Source organism: Syngnathus floridae, chromosome 8 (assembly GCF_059516105.1).
Source record: "Syngnathus floridae isolate MCC-2025c chromosome 8, RoL_Sflo_1.0, whole genome shotgun sequence".
Lineage (NCBI taxonomy): Eukaryota > Metazoa > Chordata > Actinopteri > Syngnathiformes > Syngnathidae > Syngnathus > Syngnathus floridae.
Window position 1 is genome coordinate 1,225,001 of NC_142420.1, and position 20,225 is coordinate 1,245,225.

The 20,225-nt window shown below is 49.2% G+C and overlaps 3 protein-coding genes across 9 annotated transcripts; 1 reads left to right on the forward strand and 2 right to left on the reverse strand.

Annotated features, from left to right (window-relative positions):
- Positions 1-1,243: 1,243 nt before the first annotated feature.
- Positions 1,244-4,584, reverse strand: bcs1l (BCS1 ubiquinol-cytochrome c reductase complex chaperone). 2 transcript variants are annotated; one of them, XM_088383853.1, is made up of 8 exons: positions 4,074-4,582; positions 3,697-4,003; positions 3,272-3,411; positions 3,008-3,202; positions 2,845-2,908; positions 2,601-2,773; positions 2,335-2,452; positions 1,244-2,260 (listed from the first exon to the last, which is right to left on the reverse strand). In XM_088383853.1, exons 2-8 carry the CDS (start codon positions 3,897-3,899, stop codon positions 2,008-2,010), a joined length of 1,146 nt encoding a protein of 381 aa, XP_088239979.1. In that variant the 5' UTR covers positions 3,900-4,003; positions 4,074-4,582; the 3' UTR covers positions 1,244-2,007. The 2 variants fall into 2 exon arrangements, with proteins under 2 accessions (XP_088239979.1, XP_088239978.1); XM_088383852.1 differs by having other exon boundaries at positions 3,697-4,584.
- znf142 (zinc finger protein 142) lies at positions 4,313-14,449 on the forward strand. Of its 2 annotated transcripts, XM_088383840.1 has the most exons (9): positions 4,313-4,840; positions 5,105-5,278; positions 5,456-5,558; positions 5,939-6,151; positions 6,338-7,162; positions 7,615-7,792; positions 10,375-12,823; positions 12,924-13,029; positions 13,096-14,449. In XM_088383840.1, exons 2-9 carry the CDS (start codon positions 5,105-5,107, stop codon positions 13,581-13,583), a joined length of 4,536 nt encoding a protein of 1,511 aa, XP_088239966.1. In that variant the 5' UTR covers positions 4,313-4,840; the 3' UTR covers positions 13,584-14,449. The 2 variants fall into 2 exon arrangements, with proteins under 2 accessions (XP_088239966.1, XP_088239967.1); XM_088383841.1 differs by lacking the exons at positions 4,313-4,840; positions 5,105-5,278; positions 5,456-5,558 and adding an exon at positions 5,576-5,855.
- plcd4b (phospholipase C, delta 4b) lies at positions 13,653-19,847 on the reverse strand. 5 transcript variants are annotated; one of them, XM_088383848.1, is made up of 16 exons: positions 19,573-19,847; positions 18,317-18,366; positions 18,075-18,233; positions 17,700-17,928; positions 17,318-17,447; positions 17,012-17,243; positions 16,610-16,811; positions 16,386-16,530; positions 16,156-16,311; positions 15,721-15,864; positions 15,373-15,535; positions 15,191-15,307; positions 14,924-15,102; positions 14,722-14,854; positions 14,499-14,648; positions 13,653-14,416 (listed from the first exon to the last, which is right to left on the reverse strand). In XM_088383848.1, exons 2-16 carry the CDS (start codon positions 18,333-18,335, stop codon positions 14,325-14,327), a joined length of 2,250 nt encoding a protein of 749 aa, XP_088239974.1. In that variant the 5' UTR covers positions 18,336-18,366; positions 19,573-19,847; the 3' UTR covers positions 13,653-14,324. The 5 variants fall into 5 exon arrangements, with proteins under 5 accessions (XP_088239974.1, XP_088239975.1, XP_088239976.1 ...); XM_088383849.1 differs by having other exon boundaries at positions 18,317-18,369; XM_088383850.1 differs by lacking the exon at positions 19,573-19,847 and having other exon boundaries at positions 18,317-18,385.
- Positions 19,848-20,225: the final 378 nt, after the last annotated feature.

Here is a 20,225-nt window from a genome sequence, read left to right on the forward strand (position 1 = left end):
CTTGCCTTGCCTTGCCTTGCCTTGCCTTGTACTTGCCTTGCCTTGCCTTGCCTTGCCTTGCCTTGCCTTGCCTTGCCTTGCCTTGCCTTGCCTTGCCTTGCCTTGCCTTGCCTTGCCTTGCCTTGCCTTGCCTTGCCTTGCCTTGCCTTGCCTTGCCTTGCCTTGCCTTGCCTTGCCTTGCCTTGCCTTGCCTTGCCTTGCCTTGCCTTGCCTTGCCTTGCCTTGCCTTGCCTTGCCTTGCCTTGCCTTGCCTTGCCTTGCCTTGTACTCGCCTCTCCTCGCCTCGCCTTGCCTTGTACTTGCCTTGTACTTGCCTTGCCTTGCCTTGCCTTGCCTTGCCTTGCCTTGCCTTATACTTTCTTTGCCTTGCCTTGCCTTGCCTTGCCTTGCCTTGCCTTGCCTTGCCTTGCCTTGCCTTGCCTTGCCTTGCCTTGCCTTGCCTTGCCTTGCCTTGCCTTGCCTTGTACTTGCCTTGCCTTGTACTTGCCTTGCCTTGTACTTGCCTTGCCTTGCCTTGCCTTGCCTTGCCTTGCCTTGCCTTGTACTTGCCTTGCCTGGCCTGGCCTGGCCTGGCCTGGCCTGGCCTTGGCCTTGGCCTGGCCTTGGCCTGGCCTTGGCCTTGGCCTTGGCCTGGCCTGGGCTTGGCCTGGCCTTGGCCTGGCCTTGGCCTTGTACTCGCCTTGTACTCGCCTTGTACTCGCCTTGTACTCGCCTTGTCTTGCCTTGTCTTGTCTTGTACTTGCCTTGTACTTGCCTTGCCTTGCCTTGCCTTGGCTTGGCTTGGCTTGGCTTGGCTTGGCTTGGCTTGCCTTGCCTTGCCTTGCCTTGCCTTGCCTTGCTGTGCCTTGCCTTGCTGTGCCTTGCCAGCTTTTGCCTGTGCTTCCGCCTGTGCCTGTGCCGTGCTCTGTCGTGCCTGTGCCTGTGCTTGAGCTTCTGCCTGTGCTTGTTCGTGTGCCTGTGCCTGTGCCTATGCTTGTGCCTGTGCTTGTGGTTGTGCTTGTGCCTGTGCCTGGCTTGTGCCTGGCTTGTGCTTGTGCTTGCGCCTGGCTTGTGTCTGGTTTGTGCTTGTGCCTGGCTTGTGCTTGTGCCTGGCTTGTGCTTGTGCTTGTGCCTGGCTTATGCTTGTGCTTGTGCTTGTGCCTGGCTTGTGCTAGTGCCTGGCTTGTGCTTGTGCTTTTGCTTGTGCTTGTGCTTGTACTTGTGCCTGGCTTTGTCATGGATGGAATGGAGCTGGGCGACCAAATGCAGCTTGGACCAGGGTTTATTGAGCAAACTATAGATACTCGATTATGGACATGAATATCGGAACAGACAGGTAACGAGAGGCAGGTGACTGTGATTAATACATAGATTGAGAGACACAGGAAGGGAGGGGCGAGCACACAGACACTGACAGTACCCCCCCACCCCCACAAGGGACGGCTCCCGACGTCCCAAAACCCAAAACCCCCACGTGGCAAACTGGGGGGTAAGCGCACCAGTCCAAACAACCTCACTGGCCTATGGCAAAGTCCTATCCGCGCTCGGCGGCAACACTGGGGCCATGAACCGCAATCAGCGGCTACTCGGGGGACACGAACCGCAATCGGCGGCTACTCGGGGGACACGAACCGCATTCGGCGCCAACTCTGGAACACGAAGCGCAATCGGCGGCAACTCTGGAACACGAACCGCAATCGCCGGCAACTCTGGAACACGAACCGCAACTCTGGAACACGAATCGCAATCGGCGGCAACTCTGGAACACGAACCGCAATCGGCGGTAACTCTGGAACACTGGGCCTTTCACAAATGCCATGGTGCCTAAATATACCCTTTTAACATCGCTTAAAACTCCAATGATTTATCTCAGATCAGCTTGAAAATGAATGCAAATGCCCTTAGTCCATTACCGTCTTCATAGAAATAAATATATGGAAATATTGTTGGAACATCAATTTTAATGGGGAAAAAAATAGCACTCCATAATGTTGTAGCGTCCTAAAAAAAAAAAAAATCCCACTCCTGTTATTCCTTTAGTTGTGCGATGTTTTGTATCGATCCAGCAGGGTCCATTTTGTGCAGCAGAAAGTGTCCTTGCACCTGAGCCGCACTGATCTCAGTGCGGGCCGCCAGCGCGCACGTGGCAAAACGTTCACCCTCCGAGGCGGTCTGATCCGGATAGAAGCGTCCAAACATCTGGCTGAGCTGCCAGTGGCTACAATGGCCGATATACTGCTTGAGATCCACGCGGCCGGGCCGGATCAGCGCTGAATCCAACCTGTAGGCGCACAAAAAGATTGATGCGGTGTGGAAATATTCACAATGACACATTAAGTGTCCTTTCAAGAGTACCTGTCAATGTGGTTGGTGGTCATGAATACAATTCTGGCCTCGGATGAAGCCACACCATCCAGAGAGTTCAGCAGGCCACTAAAAGTCAGCCGTCCCATTCCCTGGTAGGCCAAAGGATCTGTCAGGAGGGGAAAATGCTCATTTAAAATCAGAGAGCAGCCTCTGTGTTTGTTTCAAAAACAGCTCAGCTCTCATGGCGCACTGACTATGAGTCAAAACATGAAAAGCAAAAATCACCGAGAGTTGCTGAGTAAAGGGGGACTTACTCTCCGTCGGGAGCAGCTCTCGGCTTACGAAGGCGGCGTCCACGTCCTCCAGCAAGATGATACTCTGTTGCGGTGCCACGCTCAACAGGTGGTTGAGACGATCGTCGGAGAGCGAGCGATCGCTCAGACTCATCAAACAGATGCTGTAGCCCAGCTCGCCGGCCAGAGCCGTGCTAAAATACAAACGGTTGTGTTACAAAAAAAAACAACGTCAGCTGCAAAGACAAAGCTGTGGGAAACTAACATAAAGCTGCTTTTCCCGCATCCCGGGGGTCCGTACAACAGATATCCTCTCCTGTATGGGATGCCTTTGGGGGAAAAAGGAATACAAAGTGGTGATCAGTGTTATTGGTGGGGGGGGGCGGGGGCATTTTTTCTCATTTCTTACTGAATGATTGATCACTTACCCCTATCTGTGTACCACGTGGGGTTCCCAATAAACTCCTTCACATCAGCCACAATCTTTTCAGCCACGCCCGCCTCCAGGACCACGGAGCTGAGGGGTCTGCGTCGCCGTGGAAACCCAAAGGGGCGCCACTCGGCGCCCATGGCCGTGTACATCACTGTGCGTCCTTCTTCCTGCTTCAAGGCCAACTCCCTGGCTGAGAAGGTGGTCGGAGCCTCGGTCAACATCGAGCGGTCATGATGCGAGACTACGGCTCTGCGTTTACCTTCTTGTAAAATATTGAAGAAGACTTTGCGGTCCCGGCCCAACGCCGTGAATGTGACGGACTCCCATGGGGTGCCCGTGTGCATGTCGATCATCTGTTTCTCTCTGGTCCTCTCTACCCTGATCCACTTGTGGCCATACCTGCACAACAGAAAACAAACTTACAATAACAAAGTCTGTGTAATGTTATCGGAATATAGTCGTATTGTGATGGAAAAGTCCTTGTCTAGTGTGAATGAAACTGTCATTGCATTCATGGTCAACAACAGAAGGGAGTCATATTTATCAAGTGAATTTAAAATGACAACTTGTTCTTTTAATATTGCGCCATTTTATACAGAAAAATACGCCTTTAATCTCTTGCGTCTCATTTACAAGCTCAAGTGACTACTTTTCGGAGTCCAAGAACATGCATTTGATGCTGACCAGATGACGTGGTTCCCCGGGCTGGGATGGAAGTCGAACTGGGTTTTAACGCGTCCGCTCTCGTGCGCCATGTAGGACGTCTCCACGCTCAAATGCTGGGTTCGAGTGGCATGCTTGGTGATCCAACTCAGGAGCCAGTGGTAGCTCTTGTCCTTGCTGGGCACCTCCAGGGTGATCATGTAGTTCCTACGGAAAAACACCATCCCCACCTGGGCTCCTTTCCTGGCCAAGGCCAATGCGGTTCCGACCCCTACCAGTCCGAATCCAGCCCCGAAGTAGGGGTTGTCCTTCAGACTGTCCAGAATATCTGACAGTGGCATGTTGTATTTATGTACACAATCAAGCCCTTACCACCATCGTAGAGAGCAGCGTCTTACTTGGATGTTTCTTATTGTCAGGCAAGAAGAACACGTGACGAGGTTTTCAAATGAATAGTCAAGAACATGATAACATATGCTCTACAGTGGTCGCGCCACCTATAGCGCAGGTCCTGCGATAGACCCGGAAATGACGCTCTGTCAGTGGACCGTGTTCGTTTGGCATTTTCGAATCATAAAGATAGACGCCATAGCCCGGCGTGGATGCTTTGTTTTTAGGCCTTGGGTTACTCAATATATATGCCTTTCTGTAGCCGTTGGGTGCAAAAGAAGTTTGTTTTGCGTTGTTTTTCTGTGTCCAATGTACAGTCTTCCGACGGGGGATCTGCTCCGTTGAAATTCAGTTCCGAAGACGTCTGCTTTTAAATTAATGTAGTTAATATTATATAGATATGTTAATGGAAATAACTAAGTTGTTCTTTAGTCTTTGACCCGATAAAGACATTTAAATGAGTTTGGTGTATCAAATAGCAAATAAGCGCAAGTGCCCACCCCGCACGTTTCCGGTGTTCACTTTACAATATTCCGGCTGAGTATATCCGCCATGTTCATCTTCGACCGCTATTCAAATGTGTCCCCGCATTTTGCTTAAGTTAAGCTTGAAACAACACATTTATTATGACTAATAATATTTAGCCTTTAATCTGCCAACCTATTTGCACTATGGGAAAAGAATAGCAATATTTTGCTGCCCTAAATTCTCAAAAAGCTAATGCTATGGCAAAGCTATCGACGGCGTTGGAGTCAAGTTGTTGTTCTTCTGTGAAGTAAGTCATGTGGCCTAAACGTTATGCAATGTCAAATGTCTTATTGTATACCAGCTGTAGTCTGCTGAAAAGTATTATTAGACAGTTGCGACCTACTGCATGGAGCAGCTCCAGCGAACCCCTCCTGCCATGTACCATTGGCAAATTCCCTTTTCAATATTACTCTTTTCTACATTATATTTCGTGCATTACTGTTAGGCGAAAAAAAATCATGCTGTTAATCCACCGCTTTTCCCTTTTTGTACTGTTCTGTGACTCCCATAGATGCCGCCCATGCGCCGCCTAAAAAGGGTTCTGCCGCTCCAGGAGAAGATCAACCTCCTGGATTTGCTCAAAGAAGGCAAAAGGGTTGCCGAGGTTGCCCGCTATTATGACCTCAACGAGAGTACAGTACGCTACATCAAGAAGAATGAGACGAAGATAAGGATGAGGCATAATGTGGGACATTTTAAATTTCTCTTATTGTTATGATGGGATGGCGTTAGTGGTGTGAATAGTGGTTGGCAGTTTGGCCTTAAAGCTCCGAGTGTGATGGTTGCGATCCTAGCACAGTATATATTTGAGGTCGAAGCACTTGTTATAAGCGAACCAAAGCTTTGTTGATTTTTGTTCCAGAGCTTGGGTGGACTTGTCAAATGTGAAACAAGCGGGGAGAATGTTGCAGATGGTGACCAGCCCACGAGTAACTTCTCAGAAAGAGGTTTGAGCAGCTTCAAAAGTAGGTCCAAACTTACATCGTCTCCTTACGTCTGATTACCCCTGTTTAAATGCTGTGGCAGGTGAATTTCAGTTGGAAGGAAAAACAAAAACCCAACTGCTATCCAGAGGTGATTTCAAAACAAACAGCTAACACTGTGTGCACTCCCCATCGCAGTTCAAGTCATGGTCAATGTTCATCAGCCCGACAGTTGCTGCCATTTGAAGTGCCTTCCATTAACTCCAAATAAATGTCAGCTTTTCCAATACCGGCAGACCTTTCCTGTCATTATGTTTGCTTTCCACTAGAAGCCTGAAGGTTTGGTGTGAACACTGATTTATAATTCAGTGTTTATAATTCCCTTCACCCAGACTGAATCATCATCTACTTTTTGTTCACAGCTAGTGAAAATGCAGACCTCCAACCCCAACTCTCCACTGAAAGGCCCAAACGAAAAAGGCAATCAAACTTGGCTTGGACGTCACCAGTAACATCAGATTGGGATGAAGCAGAAGTTGAAGTGGAACTGGAAAATGACAAAGATGCCAACGCAAACGGTCTCAGGCTGAAAAACCCGAAAAATGTGAAGAGAAACGACAAGTTGCAGACCACAGGTATGTTCACACGAGTGCTATTCAAGAAGACAGATGAGGCCCTTTTCCACGATTCAAATGTGTTCCCACGGGTCTTCATAACATTTTGCTGACATACTGTTCAGGCTGCACGCGATCAGGATTTTGAAGTTGAAAGAAGCAAGAACCGACGAATCGTTCAAGAAGCTTTTTCTTGTTGTCGTTTAGCGTGCATCGCAGACAAGGCAGAGCGCACGCACGACACCTACGTTTGCCACACCTGTCCACGGCGTTTCAAGATGCGCTCCCATCTGGAAGAACACCTGCGTTTGCATGATCCCGACCCAGGTCTGCAGTGTCCCACCTGCCTGCGCTTCTTCACCAGCAGGAGCAAACTGCGTCTGCACCAGCTCCGCGAGGCTGGCACAAAAACCCACCATTGTCATCTGTGCGACTACTCGGCCGTGGAGGCCAACGCCATCCGCCGCCACCTCGTCGCCGTCCACGCGGATGAAATCGAAGATGACCCAAGGCGCCACCGCTACGCGTGTCCCGCTTGCGGTCAAAGCTTTGGCAAGAGCCAGACACTGAAGGCTCACATGAAGACCAAGCACGTCCAAGCACCCAAAACGGCCGTGGCGTGCTTTCACAGCGATTGTCCTTTCCGGAGTCATTTGCGCAGGGCGCACATGCGGCACTCGGCAGAGGAGCACGGGATCACGGCGGTGGGATGTCGCCATTACACTTGCGTGGCCGTCTTTCCCACCATGGAGAGCATGGAGGCGCACTTCAGGACTCATCTGGCTTACCACTGCTCGCAGTGTGACTTCTCGTGTTCCAACAAGGCCGCTTTGCTGGAGCATCAAGGACAGGGCCACGCGGGCAGCCAGAAGCACTGCTGCGACTTTTGCGACTTTTCAACATTCAACCCGGTGGAATTCAAACGACACGTGGAACGCTCGCACGCCAACGAGAAGATCCACCGTTGCTCGCAATGCGACTACAAGACCTCACACAAGAGTGCCTTGAATCGACACATTCTGACACACAGTGGTGAGGATCCTTCTCACTTCTTTTTGGGGGTGGGAATTTGCGCACATTTGGCACAACGTCTGACTCGTGGCTAAGAAATATTGTTTGTCTAAATGCGCTCCACCGTTGGCTGGGGAGCGCTCGAGGGTGTCAAAAGGACTGGGTCAGTGGCAGAAGGTTTCAGACAGGCCAAGTCAATCCCCAGACCTGAACCGCATCTGTTTTACTTGCCAAAGAGACCTCACAAATCAAACAACAATTGGCTTTGTTTGTCCGTTTCAGTTTGAAGTGCTTTTTGAGGGCAATTTTGAAGGTGAGAAACACCTCAAGTGGTACCCTCGCGAGATCTTGGAGGTAGAAAGCTTTGCGCCGGCCAAGACGCAATGTCCAGACTTCAAGCCTGTAATATGCATTTGACCTGCTGAAGCCTTGTGCGTTTGAAATACATGTCCACCTTTCCTTTGTCTTACAAGATGAGAAGCCCCACAAATGTCACTTGTGTGACTACCGCTGCCGAGAAGAGTCGTACCTCTCCAAGCATATGCTCACACATTCGGGCGACAGGAACTTCCTGTGTGAGGAATGTGGATATGTCACCAAGTGGAAGCACTACCTCACCGTCCACATGAGGAAGCACGCGGGAGACCTCAGGTAGCATGTCACTTCTTGTTATGACGCTCAATAGCTGATTGTCTGTCGCCTCCAAATTCACTAGTATCTAAATTGTCTTGCACTATTTCGTTTTGAGAGGCAAGTATCGCTCTGACCTGGCGACCATCTGTACACATATGAAAGACAGTTCCTCCCAAAAGTATTACAACTGTGAGGTCAATTCCTTTGTTTTTGCATCTTTATGTGTCATGGTTGCATTAGTGAAGTGTTTTTTTTGTTTGTTTTTTGTTTTTACGCTTTATTTTCAAGCCCTAAGATGTCGCCAAAACGCTCCGCACCTCTGGTGTTTATTGGCCCGAAGCTCAAACGCAAGAGGAAGATGATTCCCCTCTACGAGAAAGTCAAGATCCTCAATATGCTCCGCGAAGGCATGAAGTTTTCCGCAGTCGCACGCAGTTATGGAATGAGCGAGTCGACGATTCGCTCCTTCAAGAAAGAGGAAGCCAAGATCCGAAGTACGGTATCCTTGAATGGCTCGCAAACCTTGAAGAGGGTGATCTCGAATCGAAACAAGTACATCGTTAGGATGGAGTCGGCATTGGTTCGGTGGATCGCCGAATGCAGGGAGAAGAACATTCCTTTGAATACCATTGCCATGATGGAGAAGGCCAGAGAACTTTACCAGGAACTGGCTGGTGAATGTCGACAACGTGACAAAGAAGACACAACCAACGACGACTGCCAACAAGGAGAATCGACCTCGTCGGAAGAACCTATCGAATTTCTCGCAAGCAAGGGCTGGTTCGATCGCTTCCGGAAGAGGTACCAGCTCAAGAGCGTGTCGCCGCATTGGGAATCCGCATCGGCAGACGTGGAAGCGGCCAGCAAATACCCGGAGACCTTCAAGGCACTCGTCCAAGCGAAAGGGTACAAGCCTGAACAAGTCTTTAATATGGACCAGACAGGCTTGTTCTGGAAGAAGATGCCAACTCGGATGTTTTTGAAGGAGGAAGCCGGAGCCCCTGGATTCAAAGGGCAGAACGATTGGGTGGTGTTGATTATGTGCGGCAACGCGGCTGGTTTTCTGATGAAACCGGCGTTGATCTACAAATCCGCGAACCCTCGGTCCCTGAAGAACAAAGACAAATCCCTGCTGCCTGTGTTCTGGATGCATAACTCAAAGGTGTCGATATCGAAAGCCCGAGTAACCGAGTGGTTCTTCGAAAGTTTCATCCCTCAGGCTAAGTTGTACCTATCGGAGAAGGGATTGGACTTTAATATTTGCCTGACGATGGATAAGGCTAGCTGCCACCCAGTGGATTTGTTCTATAAGGGAGTGCATGTTGAGATCTTGCCTCCAAATATTCAACCTTTAGATCAAGGCCTCATTCGGACATTCAAGGCTCTTTACACTCGGAACATCATGCAACACATCGTGAACGGAAGGAGTACCGACGGAACTGTTCCAGTTGGAGAGCTGTGGAAGAAGTTCAACATAGCAACAGCTCTTCAGGTCATTCAAGAATGTCTACAGGAGTTAAAACCGGAAACCGTTAACGCATGTTGGAAGAAGCTGTGGCCGGAATGCGTCCGTGAGGGTGAAGGCCTCTCCGCTGAAGAAATTCAACGGTCGGCGGTGGATAAGGCGGTCAACCTGGCGGAGCGTTTAGGAGGGGCAGGTTTCTACAACATGAACCCTGACGACTTGAACGACCTCCTCGACGCAAAGTCCGATCCAATGGCCGATATGGACATTTCAGATCTCACAAAACCAGCCACCGGAGAGGCAGAACAAGAAAGTGATCCATCGCAGGAGGACGGCGAAGACAAAGACTTGTCGTTTGAAAGGCTCTCAGTGATGTTTAAAACGGCAAAGGACCTTCAGGGGATGGCGGACGCGTGGGATCCTGATACGGTTCGTGCATTGCAATTCAAAAACGCTATTGATGCTGCAATGCAAACATATGAGACCCTGCTTACCACCATGAAGAAACAGCCCCAAAAATTGCATCTTACTCAAGACAAGCCAACAGTGTCTTCAGAGGAAACACTTGAATATCAGGAATTCTATGGGCTACTCCCTCTTGAAGCGCCTGATGAAGAGGCGTTGAATGAAGAGCTGTAAACGCTCTGCTTTTCTGCGCAGTACAACACAAACTCACTGTCACACTCAAGTTTGATATCTGTACTGGTAAGTACGCTGACTTTCAAATTGGACTTTACTCTATATGAACTGTTTATCCCTTGTCCCCTACTCATCTTATTTGTTTTCGATCTACAGCACAAATACAGTCGTGTGCAAAAGTTTGGGCACCCCTGATCATTTTCAAGATTTTTCTAGAAATTGTTGGTCCAATGAAGGAAAATCTTGAAAATGATCAGGGGTGCAATTGCATACGACTCGAAAGGAATTGGCCTCACATCTTCCAATGCTTTTGGAGGGGAGTATTTACTGTGTAAAGTCCAGGCCGACATACCCAAAAAAAGGACAAAACCAGAAATTGCACAAAAATGACAAAGCCACGGCGGCCCTAAGCTCACAGCGCGGAGGTAATCAAGTCCATCTGTCCTCGTGATGACCGCATAAACAACACCCTGGCTAACATACCCTCTTGTTCCAGGTACGATTGTGATCAGTGCTCATATCGTTGTCATCGCATGGACCAGCTCAACAGCCACAAACTACGACATCAGGCCAAAACGCTGGTATGCGAGATCTGCGCCTACGCCTGCAAACGCAAATGTGAGCTTCGCAATCACATGTTGCTCAAACATTCGGCGGAGGGAAGGCCAGCGTCTGTGCACAGGTGCAACTACTGCCCGTACACGACGTGTTTCCGGCAAGCCCTTCAAAACCACGAGAACTGTAAACACACCAAACTGAAACAATACGGCTGCGCTCTCTGTTCCTATTTGTCGTTCAGTAGCATCAGTCTCTTCCTGCACAAGAGAAAAGCTCACGGTTACGTGCCTGGCGACAAAGCCTGGCTGGACAATTATGCAGCTAAAGAAAGGGAAAAGTACTCCAATCGCATGTTGGAGGACTCGCTGATCGCTCATGAAGCATCTGAAGTGTCCAAGGAAGAACCAGTTCCAACAGGACAGCCTGATCCCGGGGCTCTAGAAGATCAGTTTGGAGGTGAAACTGCCGTCGTTCTTTCAGAAGTTGTTCCGTCACTAGATGCTGAAGATGCCGTGAATAAGGAGGCGACCGGTGAAAGAACATCGCAGAGTTCTCCACCTGATACCAGTCCAGAATACTGCACTCTTGTTTTAACAACATTGACTCCTGAATGTGAAACATTTTTTCTTCCTAATGAGGACGCAAGTTCTCACATTACGTCCACCAACTCGGATTCGGCCAAAGAAAGAGATGCTATCGTTTCGTCAACCAACTCGGCAGAAGATGAGCCAAAGGCTGTTCATAACAAGAGTGAAAAATCTTGCTGTGAGTCTGAGGATGAAACTCCAAAATGTCCACCGAGAAAAAAGCACGTCTCGGTACACGATTGTCTTTTAGAGCCTACAAGTACCCAAGATGAAGCTCTTGTTCTGGACGGCAGAGTCCAGATGCTTGCGATGCCAACGCGAGACGTTTATCGCTGTGACCGGTGCTCTTATGTCACCAAAAAGGAGAAAACTCTTCAGCGCCACCGTCGATCTTTGTGTCGTGGTAGACCCCGATATCACAAGTGCCAGGCCTGCGGTGCGCAGTTCAAGCAGAGACGGGGCCTTGATGGCCACCTTGCCAAGAAGTGCCCACAAGCGCAAGCATTTACTGGCAAACAAATAGAGGATAACTGTACTGCCAATCAGGACACTTCTGAAAACCTCAGAAGAGCTGAAGTTCTCTCTCAACCAAAGAAGATTTCAGCAGAAGTCCATGATCCAAATGTCTCTGTTCATAGTGTCTTGACATCCAGTGACCCGGAGCGTAATCCAAGTCACCGTGGAGATCTTTCGGATCATCAAAACAAAAAATTTGTGTGCAACTTTTGCAGTTTTTCATCAGTCAAAGTCGCAACAGTCAATCGACATATTTCCAGTTGCGCAAAAGGACAAAAAGACAACCAAGTAGCCAGGACGTCAGTCAACGATAAACAACCTGTTAAGGAAACTCCTGGGAAAGGCAGATCGGGAAACGCTTTAGCTCTCCAGGAAGAGCTCCATGTGATCCAGAGTTCCTCGTGTGCCTCCAAGCCGACGCATTTACGCCAGAGCTCTCCCGTCAAGCGAGAAAAACACAAGGCACGAAAGCAGACGGGTGCCTCGTCCCCTCACGCGTGCCGTCACTGTCCTTTCACCACCAGCAGGCGCTACCGTTTGGAAGAGCACCAATCCCTTCACACGGGAACCGGACGCCACGTCTGCCATGTTTGCGACAAGACGTTTGGAGCCGCCACCAAGCTGCGCCAGCACAAGCTCCGCGTTCACGACAGGCGACCCGCTCTGCCTTGCTCATTTTGCGACTACTGTGGCTACACGGCGGACGACTTGAGGCGACACACTCGCAGGTGCCACACGGGGGACTCGCATCACGACTGCGCCGATTGCGAGGCTCGCTTCACTTCGGAAGCGGCTCTCAGAAGCCACCGCACGCGAGCTCACCGGCAGCAGGCGCGTTTCTCCTGCGAGAGCTGCCGCTACGCTTGCAGCAGCGAGAGCGCGCTGAGGAACCATCGAAGGACTCAGCACCGGCGTTCTTTTGAAACCGTGGACGACGTTGAAGCTCATCTGAGAATCCACCTCGCTCACCGCTGCCAGCTCTGCTCTTTTGCTGGCAAAACCAGGCAGCTCCTCGCACAACACCTTCTGGATGAGCATGAGGGTGGTCCCCCCTCAGACAAACCACTCCGGTGCGGAAGCTGCGCGTTCGTTTGTCGCCACCCGCTGGTGTTGGAATGCCACCTGCGCTCACACGGCGGAAAGCGCATGTACAAGTGCGCCGATTGCAATTACGCCACGGGCAACAAGCAGAAGATCACCTGGCACGTCCGCATTCATACGGGGGAGAAGCCGTACAGGTGTGAGCATTGCGGCTACGCCTGCGTCGATCCCTCGAGGCTGAAGGTAAGCCCAAAATGAATCCAGTGAAGTTTCATCAAGTCAAACCCTTTAGAAGCACCATGCACATGTTCTCAGCTCCTTCTCTCCATGTGCCTTCCTCAAGCTTCATATGAGGGTTCACAGAGATGAGAAGAAGTACCTTTGTCCAGAGTGCGGCTACAAATGCAAGTGGGCCACTCAGTTGAAGTACCACATGACCAAGCATACAGGTGAGATCCAGAGGGGGCTAAACTTCTTAGCACGGAAGTACATGTACGTATCTCCTTTGGCCGTAGGGGAAAAGCCGCACGCCTGCGACCAGTGCGACTACCGCAGCAACCGGGCGGACGCCCTCCGCACCCACAGGACCACGCGGCACTGCGACGTGCGGGCCTACGTCTGCGAGGAATGCGGCAAAGCCTTCAAGACCGGCTTCATCCTAAAGACCCACCAGCGGCAGCACGGCGACCGGCAGCCGTACACTTGCGGCGTGTGCCACAAGGCCTTCCGCTGGCCCGCCGGCCTCAGGCACCACTTCCTGACCCACGCCGAGCTGCTGCCGTTTGGCTGTCGGCACTGCTCCTACAGGGCCAAGCAGAGGTTTCAGGTGGTCAAACATTTGCAGAAGCACCACCCGGGGATGCCCGTAGAGCAGGGCGTGGCGAGGGACTCGGACGCCGGTGGGCTCACCCTGAAGGAGGCCATGCAAGGAACGCTCAACAACAAAGGAGCAGACGAGGAACAAGATCGAGACACCGTGAGGAGCGGACAAACTGTGAGTTGAAGGCCAACAAATGTTATCATTGTTAGTGGTATCCTATATTTTGACAGTGAAATAATGAGCAGCACAATGTCATCAAACCACAATGATTTTTATTTTTGATGCATAGAATAAGGTTTGCATATACCAAAATTGGACACAACAGGCTGTGTGTGCATGGCCAACTCATGCAAGCTTGCATGTTGCTTGTTAGAAAGATCAAAGAACTATTTCTAACATTTGCATACACAAGATCAATACTTAGTGTTCTATAAACATCTTCTGACGCACAGGACTCCGGCACTCCTTTTTGGGGGCCCATTTGAACAATGCTCGGATTTGCAGCAAAGATCTGCACGCTTGTAGATATTATTTCCAGGTAAGGCAGCCACAATTAGAGAACGGGAATTATGGGGGCAAGCTCAAGCCTTCTTGATGCTTCATGATTTTGACTGTTTAAATCATTTTAAAATTTTCTTTCTCTGTGATTCATCAATCTATGGATACTGATGTTCACTTTTTAAAGATATACGTAATACACATCAAATGAGAATATTTCATTTCAAGTATTAGTACATTAAAAACATTTCAAAATGCATTTTTAGAAATAAAAATATGAAAGCAATAAATATTGATCGGAATGTTTAGTGACGATGTTAAATGTGAGATATGTCGTGTTTGTTGGGATGATCATTTTTGTTCTGATAATTCAACAAGCCCCTGGGGTCAATCTTGCTGTTCCTGAGAACTGGAGGGTGAAGCACTTCATGTGAGTTGGGAGATACTGACATTAACAAATAGTGAAGCAGGAGGGACGGCCGTCCCGTCTTTTGAAAGCAGATGAATGTGACGGTAGCCTGCAACGGAATAAAGATGAGAAATGAGCTTCATGTCCCGTTGAGGATTTCTTTTTCAAAACAAACGTCACTTGCTGCTAACCTGGTTGCATACACCTAAACGGTAGCGTGTACTGTCCGATGAAGTCGTTTTTGGACGTCTTGTCGTAATCTTCCGCAACAAAGCGAATCAAGGCCAGATCAGGAGTGTGGATGACAAAATTCAAAGTCTGGTTCCACACGGGGTTAAACCCTGCAGGAAGAGCAATCATGTTTTGCCTTTGAATGGCCTGAATAAAATCGAAAGCGTCCATTCGCACAAGTACCATTGTTGTTGATGTGACTGGTTTCCTCCTTAGCCTGGTCCTGCGCTACCCCGTACACCTCCACCCTGACCAAGGGGTCGACAATAGAGCCCTCTTTCTGGTTCACCTTTGGTAGTTGCTGCCCACTTATAACCTGAAGGACAACAAAAGTCAGTAACAATTCAAATCACTGGCGATTGACTCCAGGACAAGACCTGGTCACCTGGATTGATAGGCGCATGGGTTTGTAGCCTGGCTGCTCTTGGGGTTTCTCCGGGTTGAACCGCGTGCGGTTGTCTCTCAAGAAGCTCGGTTTGAGTACGTACCCACAGTGAGCGTTCTGTCTGAACAACCCGTCGTTGAGGTCCATTTCCAGACCTGCCGTCTGGAAGTTCAGAGCCACTTTGAGAAAAGAGTGACACACGACGTCATTCGAGAGTTTGCCATTGGGATCTGCTGAGCACGCTTGGAATAAAGCTTTGCTCCTCACCTATCTGGCATCCCACGTTCCACAATTCCTGAGGATTATAATTTGAAGAGTCGGTCCTGAGGCCACTGGGGTAAATCCTGCTTAGCTGTTGCACATTGTGCCGCACAAAGTCTGCTCCTGTAGAAAGGTACACAGATGTGTCATGCATCTACGTGCAAGACTCGTTCATTGTCTCTCGCTACCTGCTTCCTTGGCGAGCCTCTTGGCTTTGGACTCGGAAAACGAGGACATCTCGTTACATTTGCCGGGTAAAGGGCTGTCCTTAAAACCACGGAAGTGAACGCTCTTGCAGTAAACCACCAGATCGGATAGCTCACGCGAGAGGTTGGACTTGGATTCCTGAGCCTGAAGAAGAAAATGTGCGCAACGAGCACGAGTGGTTGGAAAATCAACAATCATTTTCAGATGCGAGGACAAATGTAATCAAGGAACAGTCCACTGTTTTCCCAAGGCACCGTTGAGTAAATCATAGTTCGAATGTCACGTCCGAATCTTTTGCATAGTTCAGACGTTTTCGGACACAGTTCTACCTTCTCGTGTTGGTTCTCAACATGTAGCTCTTTGACAGCTTCACCGTTGGCCATCTCTTCCTCGTCGCTAATGTCATCTGTGAGTGTTCCGTCCAGGCCTGCTCCAATTTTCTTGGCCTTTAGCAACACCTTCCCTTTCAGCTCCTTTGTGTGGACAAGACAGTATCATTAGTGCTGGACTTTGAATGGATTCGAGTACTCTCTTGAGGACACCGTGTCTTCTTGCACTTTGTCTCCTGCCAGACGCCAAAATGCATTTTGCCATTGCCATGCTGTTGCATGAAAATCAATTTGCTAATGGCTAATGGCGAGTTAGCTACAAACAGGATTGCGAGTGCTACGATGTATAAAGTTCTACTCGAACTTGTACTGACAATCCACATATTCGGAGAACTTTCCATGGGTTGCTATTATTATAATTGTGATTGGACCGACCTGTGGCGAGGGAAGAGACTGAGGAGTGGCGTGTCCGTCCAAAACGTTCCTTAGCAACGTGTCGCCCAAGATCTTGCTCAGATGGCGAGCCATGACCGTCTGCTGCTCCACACTGCAATGATTCTCAAGGGACAAGATGACCGGGAAGTCGGATGTCTATCAAGAAAAGTCAGAACCGCATATCAGATACATTGTTTTGTTTTGTGTAATGTGTGCTAAGTGCTACCCACGGTGAAGGCGTATTCTTTCAGTGTTGCGATGATGTCCTTAAAGAGGATCTTGGAGGTGAGAGTGTGGCCGTGATACACCACTGGCTCCCCGTCGCTGCCGTCCCAGCAGTCCACCTCAACGCAGCGACAGCCTCTCTTAAGGGCCCTGTGTTGCACACAAATTGAAATCTCAAGTCCACTGTACGATTCATGACTTGGCATGTGGTATGAAGAGCAGCTCTTACTGTATGTAGGCCTCAAGGCTGCTCTGGCCTCGCAGCTGATCCTCCATCAAGTAGGTGTTATGCGAGGAGGAGATAAAGTAGTGGCTGAGCGGCTGGCTCATGTCCTGGTAGAGACCCAGACGGTCGGGTTTGAATATGGAACCCTCCGGGGAGCACAGGTACATTTGGAAGCCATCAAGGGACATGGTGCCTTGCTTCTTGGCTGCTCAGGGAGAGATCAGAATTGAACAAGTGACCATTTCCAAGAAGAGGTGGCCTTTAAGAAACATCCAGAGCTTCTAACCAAGCTAAACGGACTATGATGAATTGCTCATGTCTTGGCCTGCAGTGGGTCGTTTACTAGGCTCCTCCATTTAGCCCCTCTTGTTGGTATGATGAATACATATTCAAGTCCAAACTGACCCGTTTCTGATGGTTCATGGCGCTCTATCAGCTCCTTGGCATGCCGGGCGCTTCCTTCTCCCTCCTGTTGCTCGATAGTCAGAAAGTTCTCCAGCTCCTCCAGCATTAATATCTCCCCATCTCCAGAATAGTCCTGGAACACTCTCCACACTTCATCTCTCTGGGTCAGCATCTTGTAGAAAAGGACAAACTGCTCGAGTTCCAGGGACCCGCTCTGCGTTCGGTCAGCCATCTGGAAACCAAAGGAAGATGGCTGATGCTTTTGGCGACATGTTTGAGGGCCAAAGAATTGTTTGCAAATCGTACTGTGAAGAGATGGAGAGCGTGTTCCTCGTTCATCTCCACGTTCATCATCTTCAACAGTTTCCGCACTTCTTTGAAGTCTACTTTCCCGTCTTTGTTTTTGTCGGCCTTTTGAAACCAGTCTTGGACCCACCTGAGAGGATGTTCAGGGAAACTTGGAATGAATTTTAGATGAGTTGGCATTTATGAAATTGAAACAGTGGTTCTTAAACTGGAGTTCAGTAACCCCCCGGGGCTCGGCAAGCTATAACATGGGGTCCACAAAATTATTTGTAGTAGAATGTCATTCACTACAATAGAGGTCTTTCCCAAAGTCAGCTGTGATGGACTACAGCTCACATGTGACTTAAAGGAGGACATGTCCCGTAGTAAATATTAAGGATACTGGTTAAGTCTCTGTTTCTCGTCCATGGTTTGAGCCCTATGGATGAGCTTGCGTAATCCCTGGATCCAGGCTCGAGACTCCTCCGGGGACTCTGCCACGAGGTCCAGGTTGCCTTGACGACCGTGAAACACCAAAGTGAAACAGAGGTCGGCCGGGAACTCCTCCGAGATGCTCTGCAAGACCTCCGAGTGGTGACCCTCGCGCACCGCTTCCACGTCCATGACCGAAACTGTCAAGAAATCGTTACGGGGGGAGTTAACTATCATTACCTAGAACCAAACTGACAGCAATATTCTGAGAATTGATTGATTAGTCATGAGATTGAAGGAGTAAGATCTACAGTAACGGAGTGACATTTGGTCGTTGGGAACTTACAAGTGGAGTGTCCTTTTCCCAGCCATCTGGACTTGTACCAGATACTCAGACCATCCTCCAGGAGTCGGAAATGCCTTTGCTTCTTCCACGTATGGGCCTTGACCTTTCTCAAAGTGGATCCCGCCATCATCACCTTGATGTCGGGGTCATCGTGTAGACCTGGAGGCCCAAACAATATCATAAATAGCGCCAACATGAAGGAGCCACGTTGGCCGTCGTGTGACTTATTCACATGTACTCACGTGAACCCTGAGACTCCATTTTGTTAGCCCGAAATCATGCCAAGGGAAAGCTGCTAAAACGAGGCAAATGTTAGCGGATGGGATGGATTTGATTTGTTTCAAGACAATGTTTTTCTTCGGAGCCTGAGCTGGCACCCCCGAGATATCTTATCTTCTCAAGCGTATCCTGAAACAACACAGATTTAGCTTTGCTTCAAAAACACCAAAGTTCTCCCACACCTCAAGTTTAACTCTCCGGAACATCAGTTTGACCCGATCATGTTTGAGCAGCTGGCACAAAAAATCTTGCTTAGATCCAATTGAGCATGAGTTTTAAACCTAAATTCGGACAATTCAATGATTCACTTTATGCAATAATATCTCTGTTGTGCAGTCACAAGGCGCTGTAAATAAGGTCACTTTTATTTTTAGCGCCGGCCGTCAAAGTGAATTCACTTCCCTGAGGCGAGATGAGTCATTGTTCAAACCAATCCCATGGGGGGGGAAGTTCACTGACCACACACGCAAAGCCACCCAGATGTCTGGCCAGACCGAATTTGTAAATCTGGAATGACTCAGCCAGCAAAACAAATGTCTTGCGTCTGTCATTGAATGGCTCAAATCTCTCGAAATTGCTTCCGCTCGGCTTCATTCTGTTGCCCTCCTTTTAAATGTCGGCAATGGGACTGTTCTGGCTGTCTCGTTTTGCCTCTGATCCTTTGCACGCTTCACCGGTTCATGTGCAAACGCTGTCCTAAGACGAACTGAGGAGGAATTTTTGTAAATGAAAATCAAAGCAATTGTCCGTGATTTGTGATCTGCAGCGTGATCTGTTAGTGGCAATGCACTGAATCTTAATTGACTACTTGAGCTCATCATGAACTATAAGCCATGTTTATTCGGATTTCTGCCATTTGGAACACTTCTAGATCATGATACAAGCAGGTCACTCTGATTGCTGTTCCCGGAAAAACGGATTTAGCAGGACGGTTAAAGGTAGGATCGTCAGTCCCATATTGCCAAAACAAACATGTCCCAATTACAGGAGACTGGCAAACATGAACCGGGGGGGGGGGCTCAGTCGTTTCCCTCCTTCCTCACACAAGTAAACACGGAGTCTGCTCGCAGAGACCTGACCAAAGTCTTTGCTGCAGACTGTAAATTAGAACCAGAGACTATAAATATGTGACTTCATCTTACCCATCCCCCTCCAGTATGAATACAGATTCATCCTATACATCCTATATTACGGTGATACTAAGAATAGTTTGATTTACCGAAAGTGGAGGTATCCCAGGAGACGAGTCAGACGTCCAGACGCGGTCGCTCGGCTTAAAGCAGCTCCCCCACTAACGGTCTCTTGCTTGTCCTGGGGGGATGGGCTTGATGCATTGTGGCCAGCCTGAGAGATTGTCCAGAAAATCAGGGATGACACGTCCTTGGATGTCACATCCAGACGCTCGCTCGCAAGGTCCAGGGAGTGTTTAAGCACTGGGAGTGTCCGAGGAGAATTGTCTTGGTCACCAAGCCACTGGGTTGCATGAGCTCCTCCTCCTCCTCCTGAGGCTTCCTTCCCTTTGCAGCCACTCCCTCTTGCCGCTGCAGCCTGCTCTCCTTTTGCTGCATTTGCCTCATCTGTGGGCATCATGTGCCAAGTCTTCTCCATGAAGAATTTGGCAACGATTCAAAGGGCATATCCTACTTCCTTCCATTTTCTGAAGAGAGTATCCTCAGAAAGGGGATGTGAGGGAAAATTGGACTTTAAAAAAAAAATAAATTGCTCGTCGTGTACACAGAATTGGGTCCTCAGAGTGCATGTCCATTGTCCACCCAAGTATATTAAAAAAAAAAAATTCTTTGTCATGATATTCAATTCCTAGTTTGATTGAATTTCTAAACAGCTTTAGTTTCGCTGCTTGGTGTTTGGCGG